At 41.0% G+C, this 18,507-nt stretch overlaps 1 protein-coding gene across 4 annotated transcripts in view; it reads left to right on the top strand.

Moving 5' to 3' along the window:
* USH2A (usherin) overlaps nucleotides 1-18,507 on the top strand; it is a 906,431-nt gene that overhangs the window by 696,569 nt on the left and 191,355 nt on the right. For all 4 annotated transcript variants that reach the window (XM_049868234.1, XM_049868232.1, XM_049868231.1 and 1 more), the window contains 4 exons: nucleotides 1,456-1,660; nucleotides 8,132-8,329; nucleotides 8,894-9,048; nucleotides 12,012-12,210. In XM_049868234.1, coding sequence (XP_049724191.1) covers nucleotides 1,456-1,660; nucleotides 8,132-8,329; nucleotides 8,894-9,048; nucleotides 12,012-12,210 — 757 coding nt within the window. The remainder of the gene's footprint in view (nucleotides 1-1,455; nucleotides 1,661-8,131; nucleotides 8,330-8,893; nucleotides 9,049-12,011; nucleotides 12,211-18,507) is intronic.

Below are 18,507 nucleotides of genomic sequence, written 5' to 3'. Positions count from 1 at the left end.
CGACGCACACCATTTTTCCTAGTCTTTCAGTATATAAACCATTTTTCACTGTCATTGGTTGGGCCTTAAGAGGAAGCGGAGATAAATGCAAGTGTTTAATTCACCATATTTAAATGGAAGTCTTAGAGTCCTTGCGTGGTGCAAATGGTTAAGATTCAGCTATAAACTGAAAGATTGGAGGCTCTAATCCACCCAGAGGCTATCTTGGAATAACGCTCTGGTAACACTATGAATTGGAATCTACTTGATGGTGCTGGGTTTGGTTTGGTTTAACCTACTTCTAAAGAATCAGCCATTGAAAACCCTACGGAGTACAGTTCCTCACTGACACACACGGGGTCACCATGGGTCAGAATCAACCCAAAGGCAACTGTTTGTTTATTTTTTAATGGCAGTTCTACCATATTTTCCTGAAGCAGCTTTATTTTAACTACCTTTTTGAGAATAGTTTAACTTCTTTTATGTGAGAAAGGTTGACTGCAGATAAATGTATAATAGCAAAATGTGTGTAAAATGTGCCATGCTACCTATATAAAAGAAAGGAGAAGTAGATCTCTGCTTTGTAAAAATATTGTCTTTGTTACATCTACTATAATTTGGAATGTTTAAGTATTTAACTTTTTCAGATTAGAGCACACTGGGACTTACCAATAACTATAGAAAGCCCAAATATTCATCAGAGAAAAGGTTTATAAATATAAATTGTTATCATTATAATGAAACCCCATGAAATACTTCAACTTTCTAAAGCTTGGTTGAGGAATCCCTTATGGTCCAAAATCCCCCATGAGTGCAGCTTTCTCAGCAACACAGAAAGTGCAGATTCTCACATATCACATTCTTTATTTTCTCTAAAACTCTGTTAGGAAAGTGTCAACGTAACAACAATAAAACAGTGACTTTTTTTTTTATGATGTTATCTACTAAGGTTAAGGCTTTTATAGATGATTCACACAACAAACTACATGATAAATTTAATTTCTGTTTTCCCAATAAAGAAACTGAGGCTTTGAGAGCAGAAATGACTTCTTCAAGGTCACAGAACAAGGATGTTGCAAAACTGGATTTTGAAACCAAATCTCTGTCATTTCAAAGTAACTGCCCTTTCTAGTATACAAACAACCTTCATTTCTCTATATGAATTTTGAAATAGTCACTCATGAACTATGTGGAAGAAAATTTCATTTGAAAGTTATAAAGACCTACCCAACATATGTCTAAGTAAGTATGGAGCCCTGGTAGTGCAGTGGTTCAGACCTTGGCTGCTAACTAATAGATCAGCAGCTGAAATCCACCAGCCACTCCTTGGAAACCCTATGGGCAGTTCTACTCTGTCCTGTAGGGTTGCTATGAGTAAGAATTGATGTGACAGCAATGGGTACAGTATATAACATATGTCTAATAAATCTTTAAAATAGCCTTCTTCCTCTCTCCTCACCCTACCGCTTGACCTAGGAAACCAATCAATGCAGGACACTGTGCCCAGCATCTGTGGAAGCCACTGCACATTGTGGCAGGTGTGACTTCAACTTCAGCAGCCACATCTGCACTGTGGTAAAGGGATCTCGCAATTCCACAGAGAAGGTATCACATGAAGAAATATGCTCCTCTGCTGAAGAGACTGTTCATACAGGGAATGCAAACATATACTCCTTCACAGGTAGGAGAACGTGTGAGCTGTCTGCCTACTGGTTAGTAGGGGTAGTGGGAAGGTACCATAAATGCAGATTCGTTTCACTCTGGACATCATCCCTCTCCTTATCAATTGATTCCATTATACTTTGGGACCAGCTAGTTACAAGATAATTAAAGGCATAATTTGGATTTGTTCAAAGTTAGTAACTTAAATATGTTTGAAGCCTAACTTTAAACAAGCATGAATTCTGTTTTTAAGTTAATCTGTGGAGAATAAAGAACAGAGAAACACACGACTTTTAGGCCCTTTTCCGGTATATCCAGTTAATTTAGAATGAACCCAACTTTCTTTCTCAAGTTCAAGTGCAGACGTTTAATGACTGCAATGAATGAATGTTGCTGTACTTGCAAGCAGAAAGGAGGATGAACCTGTCTGATTACTGGTAAAACCTAGCAGCATTATTCTGAGACGAAGGGAAGCCCAGGGTGGTGTTTCTGCAAGATGGCCGACCTTCTTTGAAATAATCATCACAGTTATTAAAAATATTAATATCTGAGCACCATCTTGGTCCTATTGAATTAGTCCAAAATAGTGGTTCTTAGTCCTGGCTAAGCCATGTGTGAGAAACACTGTAAAGGTTGGGATTAACTCCAAAATATAGTTCTGCCATTTTATAAATTGTTCTTATTTATTCATTTACTTAAGCCCCTACAAAATTTGTGTCTATATTTTGAAAAACATCAGATAAACAAATATATAAAGAATAAAGAGTTATATGTATAGATATCTACACATATTTATATAGATATACCCAAAACCTGTTGCCATCTAATTGATTCCAACTTGTAGTGACCCTGTAAGACGAAGTAGAGTGGCCCCACAGGGTTTCCGAGGGGGGTGGATGGTGGATTTGAACTGCCGACCTTCTGATTAGCAGCTGAGCTCTTAATCACTGTGCCACCAGGGCTCCAGATACAGGTATGTATATATGCCATACATCATCCAGAGTTAAATAGAATCCACTTAAGTGAAGCTAAGTAAGCTAAGGTTAAACAAACAAAAATACACTTTTTATCATAACTGATCATTCTGCTTTTCCCAACTAATGCTGGCTAATAAGGCAAACCTCAAGGATGCAGAAGGTAAGGCTGAGGCAGGACACTGGGGTGAGAGGGGAAAGATTATGGACGAAAGGAAGGAATGGAGGTAAGGTTTATCGAACATTATTTAGTCCAGGTGCTGTGCTTTAAAACCTTACTTAAATTTACCCTCCAATCAATCATAGACATATGATCATTTAACAGAGGAGAACACTGAGGGTCAGAACTGTGAAAGTTAGCTTGTGCTAAAGTGTGCAGATGCAAATCATGCCATCTTCAGAAAGGGGTGGATGTAGAAGATTCCTTGTGGTACAGGAGCTCCTTTCAGAGTGCCCCAGAACACCCTCCAACTGCTCACCCACCTGCAACGTCTCTCTCTACCATTCTCATCATGGCCCAGGTCAAGATTCCTGTCCTCAGTGCAGGCTTCCCAAGCCTATCCCCCTCTCCTCTGTGCTGCTGGGACACGTGCTCACAGTGTTCACTACTTCTCCCATCTGCTAGGACACTTGCTCTTAGCAGTCACTACTCCCATGAGCTAGGACACGTGCTCACAGTGTTCACTACTTCTCCCATCTGCTAGGACACTTGCTCTTAGCAGTCACTACTTCTCCCATGAGCTAGGACACGTGCTCACAGTGTTCACTACTTCTCCCCTGTGCTGGGACACGTGTTCACAACGTTCACTACTTCTCCCCTGTGCTAGGACATGTGCTCACAGCTTTCACTACTTCTCCCATGTGCTAGGACACGTGTTCACAGTGTTCACTACTCCCATGAGCTAGGACACATGCTCACGGAGTTCACTACTTCTCCCCTGTGCTAGGACACATGTTCACGGCATTCACTACTTCTCCCCTGTGTTAGGACGCGTGCTCACAGTGTTCACTACCTCTCCCATGTGCTAGGACACATGTTCACAGTGTTCACTACTCCTCACTTGTGCTAGGACATGTGCTCACACGTTCACTACTTCTCCCTTGTGCTAGGACACATGTTCACAGCATTCACTACTTCTCGCATGTGCTGGGACACATGCTCATAGCAGTCACTACTTCTTCCATGTGCTAGGACACGTGTTCACAGCATTCACTACTTCTCCCCTGTGCTGGGACATGTGCTCACAGCGTTCACTATTTCTCCCAGGTCCTAGGACATGTGCTCACAGTGTTCACTACTTCACCCATGTGCCAGGACATGTGTCCACAGCATTCACTACTTCTCCCATGTGCTAGGACATGTGCTCACTGTGTTCACTTCTCCCAGGTGCTAGAACATGTGCTCACAGTGTTCACTACTTCACCCATGTGCTAGGGCATGTGCTCACAGCGTTCACTACTTCTCCCATGTGCTAGGACATGTGCTCACAGTGTTCACTACTTCACCCATGTGCTAGGACACGTGCTCACAGCGTTCAGTACTTCTCCCATGTGCTAGGACACGTGTTTACAGTGTTCACTACTTCTCCCATGTGCTAGGGCATGTGTTCACAGCGTTCACTACTTCTCCCATGTGCTAGGACACGTGCTCACAGCATTCACCACTTCTACCCTGTGCTAGGGCATGTGCTCACAGCGTTCAGTACTTCTCCCATGTGCTAGGACACGTGCTCACAGTGTTCACTACTTCTCCCCTGGGCTAGGGCATGTGCTCACAGCGGTCACTATTTCTCGCTGGTACTAGGACACATGTTCACAGCGGTCACGACTTCTCCCAGGTGCTGGGACATGTGCTTACAGTGTCTACCACTTCTCCCAGGTGCCATCCCCTCACCTCTCCACTGCTGGGACCCATGCTTACAGTATTCCCTACTTCTCCCATGTGCCATATGCATTTGGACATTTTCCTACCCCTCCTATTAAATGGAAATATCCTCATGACTAGGACACCCTTACTGAACTTCATATCATTATTTGGATTGAGGACACTGTAAGCAAACAAAAAGCATATTCATTGGAATGAGGTTAATTAGGCAAGGCCTCTGGATAGAAGGCAGTCTGTCTAGCCCTCCAACTTCTTCCCACTCCCAGTCACAGGTTTAAGTTGTGGACGTAAACTCATTGGGTTTTCGTCTAAAAGACTTCACTACTTTTGTCTGCCCCTCGTAAATAAGGTCAGGATTTGCAGGGCTTTTAAGATATACTTACACTAGTCCTTTCCAGAAGTAAATGGGTATTTCCACCTACTAATATAATGTTATAAGTGGTTTTTAAATCTGTATTTCAGACTACTTTCCCTGCCAAAAAATGCTATAAATTGAATGTGGGAAATAACAAATCTTTCTTTCTCATTAAAAAAAAAAAAATGAAGCGCTCAAATTGTGCTAAGACAAATTCCACTGAGACCAATTTAGACTGAAATTTCAGCCTTTTTTAGAAACTCAAAATTGGAGGCTAACAATACCAGTGCTGAACAAAATTCATCATTCATTTATCAAAAAGTGTTAACTACCTACAAATAGAGAGGAAGTATACTAGGACTTGTACTTACATAGATAAACAAGAAATAGTCCTTTCCACAAGGAATTTGGAGCTCCTATGAAAAGACATCGAAGAAAATACATGATTATACTGTAATGTGACCAATAGTATGCAGGTGAGTACTATGATAAAAATACATATGTATTTGGAGAGTATTACAGGAACACCTAACTCAGACTGGAGAGGTTAGGAGACTTCCAGAATGTTATAATGCCTGATCTGAGCACTGAAGGACAACAGATACCTACTAGAAAAGTAGAGCAAGTTATATGAGGATGGCTGAACTGCAGTACAAGTAGGAGCCTATCAGATTGGAGGAAGATAGACCAGGCAGAGAGAGCAACATGTACAAAGCCCAGGAAACAACAGAAAGTCCAACAAGTTTTGAAAATAACACGTACCTCAGAATGAATGCAGCACAGCAAAGGAGAGAGAAAGTGATGAGCAAGTGAGGTCAAAGAGTAGGTATCTGACTACAAAGGACTTTTACACCACATCAAGGAGTTCGGACTTCATGCAGCAATGGAGTGAACAATCATACATGCATTTTTAACAGATTACTCTTTCAGCTCTCGAAGAAATGATTGAAGGAAGACAAATATATATGGGACATGGTGCAATTAACAAGTAAATGTTGAACAAACATACCAAAAAATAAATAAATAAATAAAATTTATTGGAAGACTAACCCCACATGACATACAGAATGATTTTGAGCCAGGAAGCTAAAAAATATAAAGAGGAGTTGGCAATTTTGGCAAAGAAAAAGGAGTTCTGAGAAGTGAGAAATATTGTTAAGGGAAAAGCAAAATTTCAACAAACATTTTCTTATGTGTAAAGCAAAAGAAATGCTTTTATAGGTGGGAGCATATTTGAACGACCAGACCTCACAGGAAAACCAAGAAACATGGAGAAGAGATGAAAGCATGAAAAGAAAATGAATGAATGAATGAATGAATGCATGAAAAAGGAAAGAAGGAAGAGAGAGAAAGAAAGAAAGGAAAGAAGGAAAGGGAGGAAGGAAGGAAAGGAAAAAAGAAAGAAGGAAAGGAAAGGAGGGAGGGAGGAAGGAAGGAAGAAAATCAGTGACAGAAAGAATAAGGAATGCAGCAAGGAGAACAGCAGCAACCGAAATTAGAAATGATGACTTGCACTTGAAGGATGGAGAAAAACAGTTTTTAGCTATGAACAGTTTAATATGCTTTAGCAAAGATAACAAAAATATAGTGACCATCTTTTTGGCTGGTGTGCACCTCAGCCCCACAAGGTCATTCAGGGATCCAGATTCTTACCGTTTTGTAGCTCACCATGCTTAGGTTGCTACTGCCATCTGTGTGCCACAGCCTGGGTTATCTCAACATCCTAGTTCTAGCTCATTTGAAGGGAATAAGAACAGAAATGGAAGGCGAGCAATTTGCTGTTAAAAAAGATGATGCAGAAGTTGCCTGCATCACTTTCACACTCATTCTATTGTGGAGAACTGAGTCATGTGCTGTACCAAGCTGTGAAAAAGTTGAAAAGCATAGTCTCTAACCAGGAGTCCTCCGACTAGGAAAAATGGGAGATCTGGGGACCCACTGGTGGTCTTCCAGATACCATGTGGCACATACCCCCTTTCCAGGGAAAATGGAGATGGGTGACAACTCCTTGTATCTGTATAGCAATTTACACTTTTTGAAGTCTGTCAAACAAATTATTGCATTTAATTTTCATATTAATTCTGTAAAGTAGGCAGGGTAGGGTTTATTATGAGGAGATGCTTGTAAGGAGAATGTAGCTGTAGTCATCTAAGTGGCTGGGCTGAGAATTAGCCCCATGTCCAATGGAAATAAAGCAGGTGACCAGATAACCGAACAGGAGGATTTTTTTTTTCTCTTAATGATGCTCAGTCTGAGGAAGTCATCGGAAACGGTCACCTCAAAATGAATGAAAGAATGAATAAATAAATACTACATATTATTTAAATACCACAAAATGAAGTAAGTGGAAAATAAGTGTAAATGATTAAACTCTCAGGTAACATTTTCTGTACGTTTGTAGCATTAATGCTTCTGAAGTTATTAAACTTAAAACTTCTCTAAGACTTTTAAGACACCCTGGAATCACAGGGACCACCACCTTACATAATTTGGGCAGCCCCAAAGCTAAGCAGGCTGGTTATGCTGTTTTGTTTAGGTTGGTTGTGTTTGGTTTGGGGCTCAGTTTCGCTTTTTGTGCAAGAGGAAAGGAAGTGCATAGTGCACGAGCATTCCTGTTTATTCGCTAACAAAAACCCATCGCCATCGAGTCAGTTCCGACTCATAGCGACCCTGTAGGACAGAGTAGAACTGCCCCATAGGGTTTCCAAGGAGCACCCGGTGCATTCGAACTGCCGACCTTTTGGTTAGCAGCTGAACTCTTAACCACTTTGCCACCAGGGCTCAGTTTACTAACAGGGAACCATAAAATAAGTTTTCAAGGCCTGCATCTCATAACACCTGACATTATAATCCATATAATAACAATTTAATAAAGTGATACTAACAAAAATAAAGCAATAATTGGTAAAGTTTGTCATAATAAAATTATAAAAGAATGTTGGCAATCCTGCCGTGTGCAGAAGCAGAGGGTACATGGATTGTGTACCATGAACGTCTAACTGGACATTAGTCTGGTGCTTTTATTTTTCACTCTTTAATGTATCCATATTTTTCTGTTCAGAAAAGGTAAATTCTGTTCTCTGCAGTTCTTTATCTCTACACCTAATAAACACTTAGAGTGGTTTTTATTGCGTAGAAAATGAAGACATTAGAGTTTTATTTATATACAAGAGGGCTAGAGTTCTATGCATTTATCTTTAAATACTTAGACTTTTTGTATTCATTTTTTTATCTGATGATTAAAAAAAACTTATTGTCTGATTTCTCTCTTTTCAGATGTAAGCGTGGAGCCCTACATGACGTATGAGTATAGGATTTCTGCATGGAATGGCTATGGGCAAGGATTCAGCAAAGCTGTTAGGGCCAGCACAAAAGAAGATGTGCCCCAAGGAGTGAGTCCCCCTAGGTGGGCCAAAATGGATAATCTCGAAGATGCAATAGTCTTAAACTGGAAGAAACCTATACAACCAAATGGTATAAAACTACTTTTAAAATAGAGATAATGTAACCCACCCACTACCACCACCACCAACCTCCCTGTAAAACCTACAAGGAAATTGAAATGAGTGTAAGCTACGTTTAACTGGCATGCATCTAACCATGAAAAAGTATTTTCAATCAAAGGAAACTTTAGTTTTGTGCCAACTGTTCATTCACTTTGTGGAACAGCTCTCATGAATTTTAACCAACGCAAAACAAAACTTCCTTGAATTTCAGCTTAAATCTGAGCCACTTTAAACCAAGCAAAAGATATTCAGAGAAGGCAGCATAGTTTTAATATTAGAAATAAATTTGTTTGGTGATAGGGGAAATAAACGTAAATGACTTTGATTATCTATGTCACTAATCCATTTCCTCCAAATACTGAGAATAATTAAGAGCTGCTTGAGATTAGCAACATAATAGCAAATTAAGATTAAGTAATACTATAATATCCCATTTCTTCAGACCACTAAGGCATACAAATTGATTGCAAATATTTGATCTGATAAAAAAAAAAATGATACTAAAAATAACCAGTTTCTCCGGCTCTTTTAGGTCCAATTATTTACTACATTCTTCTCCGAAATGGATTTGAACGCTTTCGGGGACTGTCATTGAACTTCTCGGATACAAAGGGAATTCAGCCATTTCAGGAATATTCATACCAGCTGAAAGCATGCACAGTTGCTGGCTGTACTGCCAGCAGCGAGGTAATGGGAGTCTCCTGAAACCCTAGAAAGACAGATACAATGTGAAGACTGTACTAATGTCAAGGCTGGGAGTGATTTTTCCAGTGGAAAAAAAAAAGTATCCCCCTCAAAGTGGTGTTAAGTAGGGTGTTCAACTGTCGCCTCCTCTGGGTGCCAATCATTATGCAGATACCACTGAAAGCAAGATTTATCCAAATATCTATCCTTTATTAGTAAACTCAGGAGAAAACTTGAACCAATATAATCCTCTTTCACACTTCTCCCCTACCAATGATTTTTAGGTGACTTTCTGTAAATCTGGAGTTCTGTGGCACAGTGATTAAAAGATCAGTTGCTAACCAAAAGATAAACAGTTTGAATCTACCAACTGCTCCTTGAAAACCCTATGGGGCAGTTCTACTCTGTCTTACATGGTCACTATGAGTCAGAATCGGCTTGATGGCAATGGGTTTGGTTTTTATTTTTTGGTTCCTCTAAGTCCATAAAAATTCCCAAGCCATTGCTCCATTGAATATGGGTTCCTATTTAGATATTGTACCAAAAACCGCCTGCCCTTGACAATGGAGAAAATGACAAAAGACTGGCAAGACAAAATAGTTCAGAGGCTACTGCCATAAACTGGATGTAAGCATCAAGGGTAGGAATGGAGAAAATCAGAAAGATGTAAAAGATATTGGGAGACAGAATCTACAGGACACTCAGCTTTAAGTAGAGGAATAAAAAGAAAGAGCCAATGATATTTTCAAGATATCAAGCTTGAGCACTTTATGGATAATAGTGCCATTCTGAAACAAGTAAAAACTGAGAGGAAAAAGTTAAAAATAAAGGAATAAAAAAATTAAAGAGAAATAGATCACAGGAAGGATGGGGGAAGCAGATATTATTTGGCTTAAGTGAAAATGTCTAGTGTGAAGCTGGATTAAGAAGTTTCTAGAATTTGCTAGAAAGATCCACATGGGAAGTCAAAGCAACGGAGTTGAGAATGGTCTTTGTCTTAGTCATCTAGTGCTGCTATAACAGAAATACCACAAGTGGATGGCTTGAACAAGGAGAAATTTATTCTCTCACAGTCTAGCAGGTTACAAGTTCAGATTCAGAGTGTCTGCTCCAGGAGAAGGCTTTCTCCTTCTTTTGGCTCTGCAGGACGATTCCTTGTCATCAATCTTCCCCTGGTTAAGGAGTGTCTCAGGCACAGGGACCCCAGGTCTAAAGGACACGCTCTGCTCCCAGCACTGCTTTCTTGGTGCTATGAGGCCTCCCCCCTCTGCTGGCTTCCCTTTTATCAAGAGACAAAAGGTGGTGCAAGGCCACACCCCAGGGAAACTCCCTTTACATTGGATCCAGAATGTGACCCTAGTCCTCTTTGACATAAAATTACAATCACAAAATGGAGGACAGCCACAGAATACTGGGAATCATGGCCTAACCAAGTTGATACACACATATTTGGGAGGATATAATTCAACCCATAACAGTCATCAGGGAGAATACGTGAGAGGCAATGGTGGCTCAGTAGTAGAATTCTCAACTTCCATGCAGGAGATCTGGGTTTGATTCCTGGCCAATGCACCTCATGGGCTACAACTGCCCATCTGTCGGTGGAGGCTGATGCTGAACAGGTTTCAGCAGAGCTTCCAGGTTAAGATGAACTAGAAAGAAAGAAAGACCTAGAGATTTACTTGCAAAAATCAGCCAATGAAAACCCTATGGCTCACAATACCAATCTGCAACTATCGTGGGATGGCACAGGGCCAGGCAGTTATTTCCTTTCACTGTATATGGGGTCACCTCAACAGCAGCTAACAACAATAAGGAAAATACACAGGATGACAAAAACACAAGATCATAGACTAATGAACGTTGGGGGACACTACTAGATGAAGAAAGAAAACCTACAAATGAGACTGGGAAGAAACCCTGCAACAACTTAGGAATGAGATAAGGAAAGAGCCATTTCACAGTCGCCAACCTCGTCAGGGGAAGCCCAGGAGGAGACAAGCTCACACACAACAGCCCTGATTCTCTTCATGCAGCTACGACTGTGGAAGGGCAGCGTCTTCACACACTGCTCCAGAACCTTCCAAACGGACCGGACCATTCAGTCAAAATGATCAGCCACAGTGGATGGGTGCAGCTTTTTATCCAACAGGCCCCAGAAACATCTCTGAATGTGCCACCGTTTGGACAGGTAGCAGTGGATTGGCCCTATTAAAAGTCGTGGTCTACATGGTCCTGGAACGACTTCGTGCCTTTTGCACGGGCACAGCTCATGCCTACAGAGGCCAAAACAATAGGTTACAAAGTGAAATCAAAGTTCATTGTGTGTGTGTTGGGGGGGGTGGGGAATCCAGGCAATTTTCGTTCAAAACTGTATTTCGACAATATTGAATAAGTAGTTGGCTGATTTATCCTTTTCTCTTCTCATTTGATTTTTTCCCTAGAACATAGGTTCAGAAACTGTAAAGTCATCCTGGGCATCACAGGAAGAGTACAGAAATGTCCACTCATTTATTCTGTTCAAAGCATATTATATGCAAGCAAGTTCAGATGTAGGTTTTGCTCCATATTTACTGGTGCTTAAAATGTACAAAATCAGGCTGTTAAAATGCAAAGACACTGATGGACCATCTGGAAGAGAGTTCTCAAGAGTTCTCCAGTAAGACAGTCTGCCGGCCAGATTTTGCTTGTTTAAAGCTGAAGGCTGCGCTCTGCCATCAGAATTGTTGTTGAACCTGTTGTGATAAATGGTAGTCTGAGACTTATGTAATGTATTCAAGGTCAGATTTCATTGTTTAAATAGGATGGGAGGGAAAGAATAAAAAAAAGAGGACTGCTTCTCCAAGCCCCTGCTAATGATACGCCAGGCTAGACAACAGCATTTTAAAACAGAAGTGACATTCTCATTGATCAGGATACCTGGTGTACTATAACAATAAATTGCTGTTTAATCCCTCTGTGCTCAGGTAGTTGCAGCCACTACCCAAGGAGTTCCAGAGAGCGTCCTGCCACCAAGAATCACAGCCCAAAGTGCGGAGGCTTTGCATTTGAGCTGGAGCATCCCTGAGAAACCAAATGGTGTCATTAAAGAGTACCAGCTCAGGCAGGCTGGGAAAGGTCTCATCCACACTGACGCCACTGACAGGAGGCAGCATACGGTCACAGGTGAAAAAAAAAAGAGAAACCTAGTGGAGGAGCCTGTCACTGTGGTTCGTGGGGAAATGGATCCCAGGGGTGTGTGTTTGATATATGAGGTCACTTGGAAAGGATTGTTCTCTTGACATATGGTCAGGTCCCACTTATCCATGCTAACAGAAGAGCCCACACTGGCAGCAATAAGCCACAACAGCAGATAACTTCAGAGATCGTACATATTTGGCTTTGACATGCATTAAGTGTAGGGTTTTTGCATCAAACTGAATTTTTTTTTTTTTTTTTTTTTAGACAAACAGTAAAATGCATTTTTATTCCCCAAGGATATACTGATAGATACCGGGACTAGGATAGACAAGAATATACTAGAAGGCAGGGGAAAATCCAGCCAGGGGCTAAAGTTTGTCTGCTAAGTCAGTAATTAATACACAGAGCTAGTTGACATTGACTGGATGTGACTGTTTGTTATTATGATTAACAGTAATTAATAGTCATTGTATTGTTTTAACCAATAACATTACTTATTATCATTGGTTTTAGCAATATAATAGTACAGTATAATAGCATAATTTAGTAATAATATGTTAGATATTTACTAGTAGTGATTATAATATTAGTTAATGTGTTCTAGCTTAAATGTCACTTCTGAGAAGAAGCCTTTTCTGACAAAATAGTTCAGAGGCTACTTCCATAAACTAGATAAGAAGTGACGAAGACCCGGACGTAAGCATCAGGGGTAGGAATGGAGAAAATCAGAAAGATGCAAAAGATATTGGGGGACATAAGCTACAGGACACTCAGTTTTAAGTAGAGGAATAAAAGGAAAGAGCCAACGATATTTTCAACATACCAAGCTTGAGCACTTTATGGATAAGAGTGCCTTTCTGAAAGCAAGTGAAAAACAAGAGGAAAAAGTTAAAAATAAAATAACAAAAAAAATTAAAGAGGTGAAATAGATCACGAAAAGGTGGGGGAAGCAGATGTTATTTGGCACTTTAAGTGAAAATGTCTAGTGTGAGACTGGATTAAGAAGTGACTGGAGTTTGCTAGAAAGTTCTACATGGAACGTTGAAGCCACGGACTTGTGAAGATTCCCTAAGGCACCGCCACTTCATCTTGTTTTACTTTTTTCATGACCTGATATTTTCCTTTTTATTTTTCATTTGTCTTTTTATTGCTTCTCCCACTAGAATCTGAGATCCAGAAGACCAGGGACCTTGTCTACCTCACCCAATACTGTATCTCTAAACCAAAAAACCAAACCCATTACCGTCAAGTCAGTTCCAACTTATAGTGACCCTATAAGAGATGGTAGAACTGCCCCATAGGGTTTCCAAGGAACGGTTGGTGGATTTGAACTGTTGACCTTTTGGTTAACAGCTGAGCTCTTACCCACCACACCATCACAGCTCTACTGTATCTCAGAAAGTCCTTGTCACAACCAAAAAAAAAAAAACCCATTGCTGTCAAGTCAATTCTGACTCATAGCAACCCTGTAGGACAGGGTACAGTAGAACCGTCCTATAAGATTTCCAAGGAGCACCTGGTGGTTTTGAACTGCTGACCTTTCATAGTTCTTAACCACTATGCCACCAGGGTTTCCTTTGTCACATCAGTAGGTGCTTAATAACTGTTTATAGACCAAATGAGTTCAATATGTGCCAAATACTCTCCTAAGCACTTTGCACGCACTGTGTAATTTGCTGTAATTCTCGTCATGAACCTATGGAGTAGGCATGCTACTATGGAGTGAGTAGGCAGAATTATTACTCCTGCTTTACCGAAAAGAATGCTTGGAAAGATTAAGGAGCTTAGTTCATTTTTGGGGTCTATCAAATCTTCCCAAACAGTGGTATCAATTTAGGTTCTGAGGACACATTTCAGATATTAGGAAATTGTACTCTTTTGCTGTTGTCAACCACCTCCCTCCAAGGCCTCCTGAGTGAGAAGCCTTCCATTGGACCCCACGCCTTAGAGAGGATATCAATACCATACATAAGGGAGGTCACACAGAACTGCAGAAAGGCCTAGAAAAGAGTGCCGTTTTTTTTTCCAAAAAGGAAGCACAGGCTATACTAATGAATTAATTCATTGATTAACTAATTAATCAATTAAGTGTTGCCTTCGAGTTGATTACGACTCATAGTGACCCTGTAGGACAGAGTAGAACTGCCCCATCGTGTTTCTAAGAAGCAGCTGGTGGACTGGAACCGTGGACCTTTTGGTTAGCAGCTAAGTTCTCAACTACTGCACCACCAGAGCTCCTAGGCTATACGACTCAGGTGGAAAAATAAATTTGTGTTTTGTTCTGAAACTCTACAGTTTCCTGGCACACAGCAAGCATTTATTGATAATATCTGCAGTGTTTTCCCAAAAGTGCCCTAAGCCTGTGGAAGGGGCTTAATGAACATTTGTGGACTAGCACGTGGCCTCCCTTTTCTCTAGATTCGGAGTAAAATCACTGATAATGGGAATGGGGAGAGCCGTAATCAGTTCAGATGATTACGTTTGTTCTTTATATCATGCTTCAGTTAAAGTGCAAATCATCACAAGTGAATGAAACAATATTTTATATAATAAAACTTTACCTTTGTATGGTGCTTTTTTTTTTTTTATAGGAGGTCTGGAGGCTCGGCTGCTAACCCAAAGGATGGTGGTAGGAGCCCACTAGCCACTCCGAGGGAGAAAGATGTGGCAGTCTGCTTCTGTAAAGATTACAGCCTTGGAAACTGTATGGGGGCAGTTCTACTCTGTCCTATAGGGTCGCTACGAATCAGCATTGACTTGCAGCAGTGGGTTTTTTTTACTTTTCGGTTTATGGTGCTTTATAATTGTAAATAACTGCATTTTTACTCATTTGATTCTCATCACATCCCTGTAAGACAAGTGAGGGCTGTCTCTAATGCCAACATTAGAGAGATGGAGAAAACAACTCATCTACTCCAGGGTGTCCTTCTGTAAAAAAATCAGAATCCTGGTTCCTTCAAAAAAAAAAAAGTATTTCCTGCTTGCCGCTCTAGACACCAGTTTACAAACCAAGCGTTGCCGTTGAGTGGAATGTGACTTACGGCGACCCCATGTACTGCAGAGTAGAACTGTACTCCATAGAGTTTTCATGGCTGTGACCTTTTGGAAGCAGATTGCCAGGCCTTTCTTCTCGAGCACCTCTGGCTGGGTTTGAACTGCCAACCTTTGGTTGGTAGCCAGGCACTTCACAGTTTGCACCACCCAGGAACTCCATAGCTACTATAGTAAGTGCTCTAATGTAAGATTCCTGCTCTTCGAACGTTCCTAACCAGACAGCGAAAGCCCTGGTGGCCTAGTAGTTAAATGTTCGGCTGCTAACCAAAAGGTCAGCAGTTTGAATCCACCAGGCCTTCCGTGGAAACCCTATGGGGCAGTTCTGCTCTGTCCCATAGGGTTGCGGTGAGTTGGAATCGACTCGACAGCCATGGGTCTGCTCTGGATCAGTCACATAGAGCATTGACAAGTAAAGCGAGAGCTGTGAATAGAGTGTAATCCGTAAGCTCTGGACAAGACGCAGTGGTGTAAATCAAGAGAATGGTTGGGAGTGGACAAAGGAAAGTTAATTACAGAGTTTTCAAAGCCCAGTTAATGCACATTAGGACTTTGTACTGGTAAAGGTTTCACAATAAACCGGGACACAAGGCTGAGGAAATGTCTGTTGCCTTACAGTATCTATCTGGCATTGACACACTGATTTGCATTTTTTTAGAAACTGGCATTTATACGCCAACAGCCCACATTCAACTCTAATGTTCAAACGAACATGTTTGATTTATTGTTGTTGTTGTTTTTAGGTGCGGTAAAGTCGGTTCCGACCCATAGCGACCCTACGCACAACAGGATGAAACACTGCCCGGTCCTGAGCCATCCTTACAATAATTGTTATGCTTGAGCTCATTGTTTCAGCCACTGTGTCAATCCACCTCATTGAGGGTCTTCCTCTTTTCTGCTGACCCTGTACTCTGCCAAGCATGATGTCCTTCTCCAGGGACTGATCCCTTCTGACAACATGTCCAAAGTATGTAAGACGCAGGCTCGCCATCCTTGCCTCTAAGGAGCATTCTGGCTGCCCTTCCTCCAAGACAGATTTGTTCGTTCTTTTGGCAGTCCATGGTATATTCAATATTCTTTGCCAACACCACAATTCAAAGTCGTCAATTCTTCTTCTGTCTTCCTTATTCATCGTCCAGCTTTCATATGCATATGACGCGATTGAAAATACCATGGCTTGGGTCAGGTGTCCCGTAGTCTTCAGGGTGACATCTTTGCTCTTTAGCACTTTAAAGAGGTTCTTTGCAGCAGATTTACCCAAAGCAATGCATCTTTTGATTTCTTGACTGCTGCCTCCGTGGCTGTTGATTGTGGATCCAAGTAAAATGAAATCCTTGACAACTTCAATCTTTTCTCCCTTTATCATGATTATCATGAACACGGTTGATAGCCTCAATAATTATAAAATAGTGACAAGATGTTTTCTTTAGACACTTTCACTCCACCAGTTCTTCCTTTCACTGTCATTTTTAATGGATCTTTTCATGTCAGGAGGATTTCACACACATAGCTTGATGGCAGCAATCCTCTTTTCTTAGAAAAAGTATGTTAAAGTTTTAATTCTTACAAAATCATAAAACTCTGTTCCATCTTAAATAGATGAGAGGATACTTCAGCTGGGTAATACAGTCCTAAACAGGGATTTCTTTGTTGAATGAGGACTGAAACCCCCACAGCTTCCTCGAGGCAGTTTCAGTGGGGCAGGAATGGTGCTCGGCATCAGAGAATCTAAAACCTGAGGTCCATATCAGGTGAGCATTTTCTCTGCCAGACGAGCTCAGTTCCCTGGTTAGCTGACTGACCAAATTCAGCTCAGAAGTGTTTGATAATGTGAATGACGGTTCTACTGAGTTTATGGAATGAACTAAAATAATCAAATCTATTTCACATTCCATCTTGGATGTTTGATCAAAGAGCCTGCCTGAACCCCTAGGGTAACTGTTTTGATTTTCTCAATTCCAAAAGGCTGGCCTCCCCTAAGTGATGGCAGCACACTAATGAAGCTGTAGCGTGAGTCTTCCTGGAGCCTGCAAACCTAGCTCCTCAAAGTGACAAAGGGAGCTGGGCACCGCGCCTCAGCCCCATTGTCTCCATGCGTGTTTTTAATTACATCAGAGCTTTAGAAACATGATCCTGTAAATGCTTGTGGGAGCTGGGGCGAATGCACTCATCATGTGAAATCCATAAATTGCTTATAACCCTCTCAAGATGTTAAAAAAAGCATTAAGTAATTGAAGACAGGAAGTCCTCAGTTAATTATTTAGAGGTGTTATCAATGCTTTAAGTAAACTGAAGCGTTTTCTACTATCTCACTGAGCTGAATACCGTGGGGATGATGGAGCGGCAGCCATCATCTTCTCAAATTCACTAATGCAAACAGTGTGTGTCAGCTTGTCAATAAGACACCCTTTCGTATCATTTATTGCTGAACATGTTCACCGTCCTGTACAGAGCAATTTGGGTGTCGGTTATGGCATCGTTTCCCTTCAGGTTACCCCTACCTTATAGATGGGCCTCCCAATAAGGGCAGTAAGGTGGAGGAGAGGGTAAAAGGATTAACTAAATAATTAGGGCCACTGAGAGAAAAATGAATTAAGCATGTCCTTTTTAGCAGCAGGTACATTAAGGGCCCATGTGTCTTTTAACTCTGGGGAAAATGTTTTCAAAATAATTAAAGTTCTCATCATTGTATTTCACTTCAAAGTAAATGCCCACCAGCATTAAGTCAATGAACAGAGAGGACAATATTCCTTTCCTGTCCTCTTGGAAGCCCATGAAAAGCTTGTGTGCTAAGTAGCCTAAACTCTAAGGATGGGGTTGTAGCAGAAAACATAATGCCAGTGTTATACTGAAGTGGATATCCAGCACCTTGCTTCTGGAAAAAAAGAGAACATAATCTGTCCATCGTTATAACAAAATGTAGACATTCTTTATAAGGGGATTTTACATTTCCGAGTCCTTGGGTAGTGCAAATGGTCAAGCTCTTGACTATTAACTGAAAGACTGGTGGTTTGAGTCTACCCAGAGGTGTCTCGAAAGAAAGGCCTCTATGGAACACAGTTCCACTCTGCAACACATGGGGTCCCCATGAGTAGAAATCACCTAAGGGTATAGGACAAACTAAACAAAAACTATGTGTACGCATAGCATCCCACATTTTGTTCTCATCATATTTTCACATTTTATTGTTAAATCATTTTTCTTGTTTCTGATCCTCAACTAGTAGGTAAA

Source organism: Elephas maximus, chromosome 24 (assembly GCF_024166365.1).
Source record: "Elephas maximus indicus isolate mEleMax1 chromosome 24, mEleMax1 primary haplotype, whole genome shotgun sequence".
NCBI classification, from domain to species: Eukaryota; Metazoa; Chordata; class Mammalia; order Proboscidea; family Elephantidae; genus Elephas; species Elephas maximus.
Note: the sequence above shows the minus strand (reverse complement) of the source record. Positions and strands in the feature narration are given on the sequence as shown.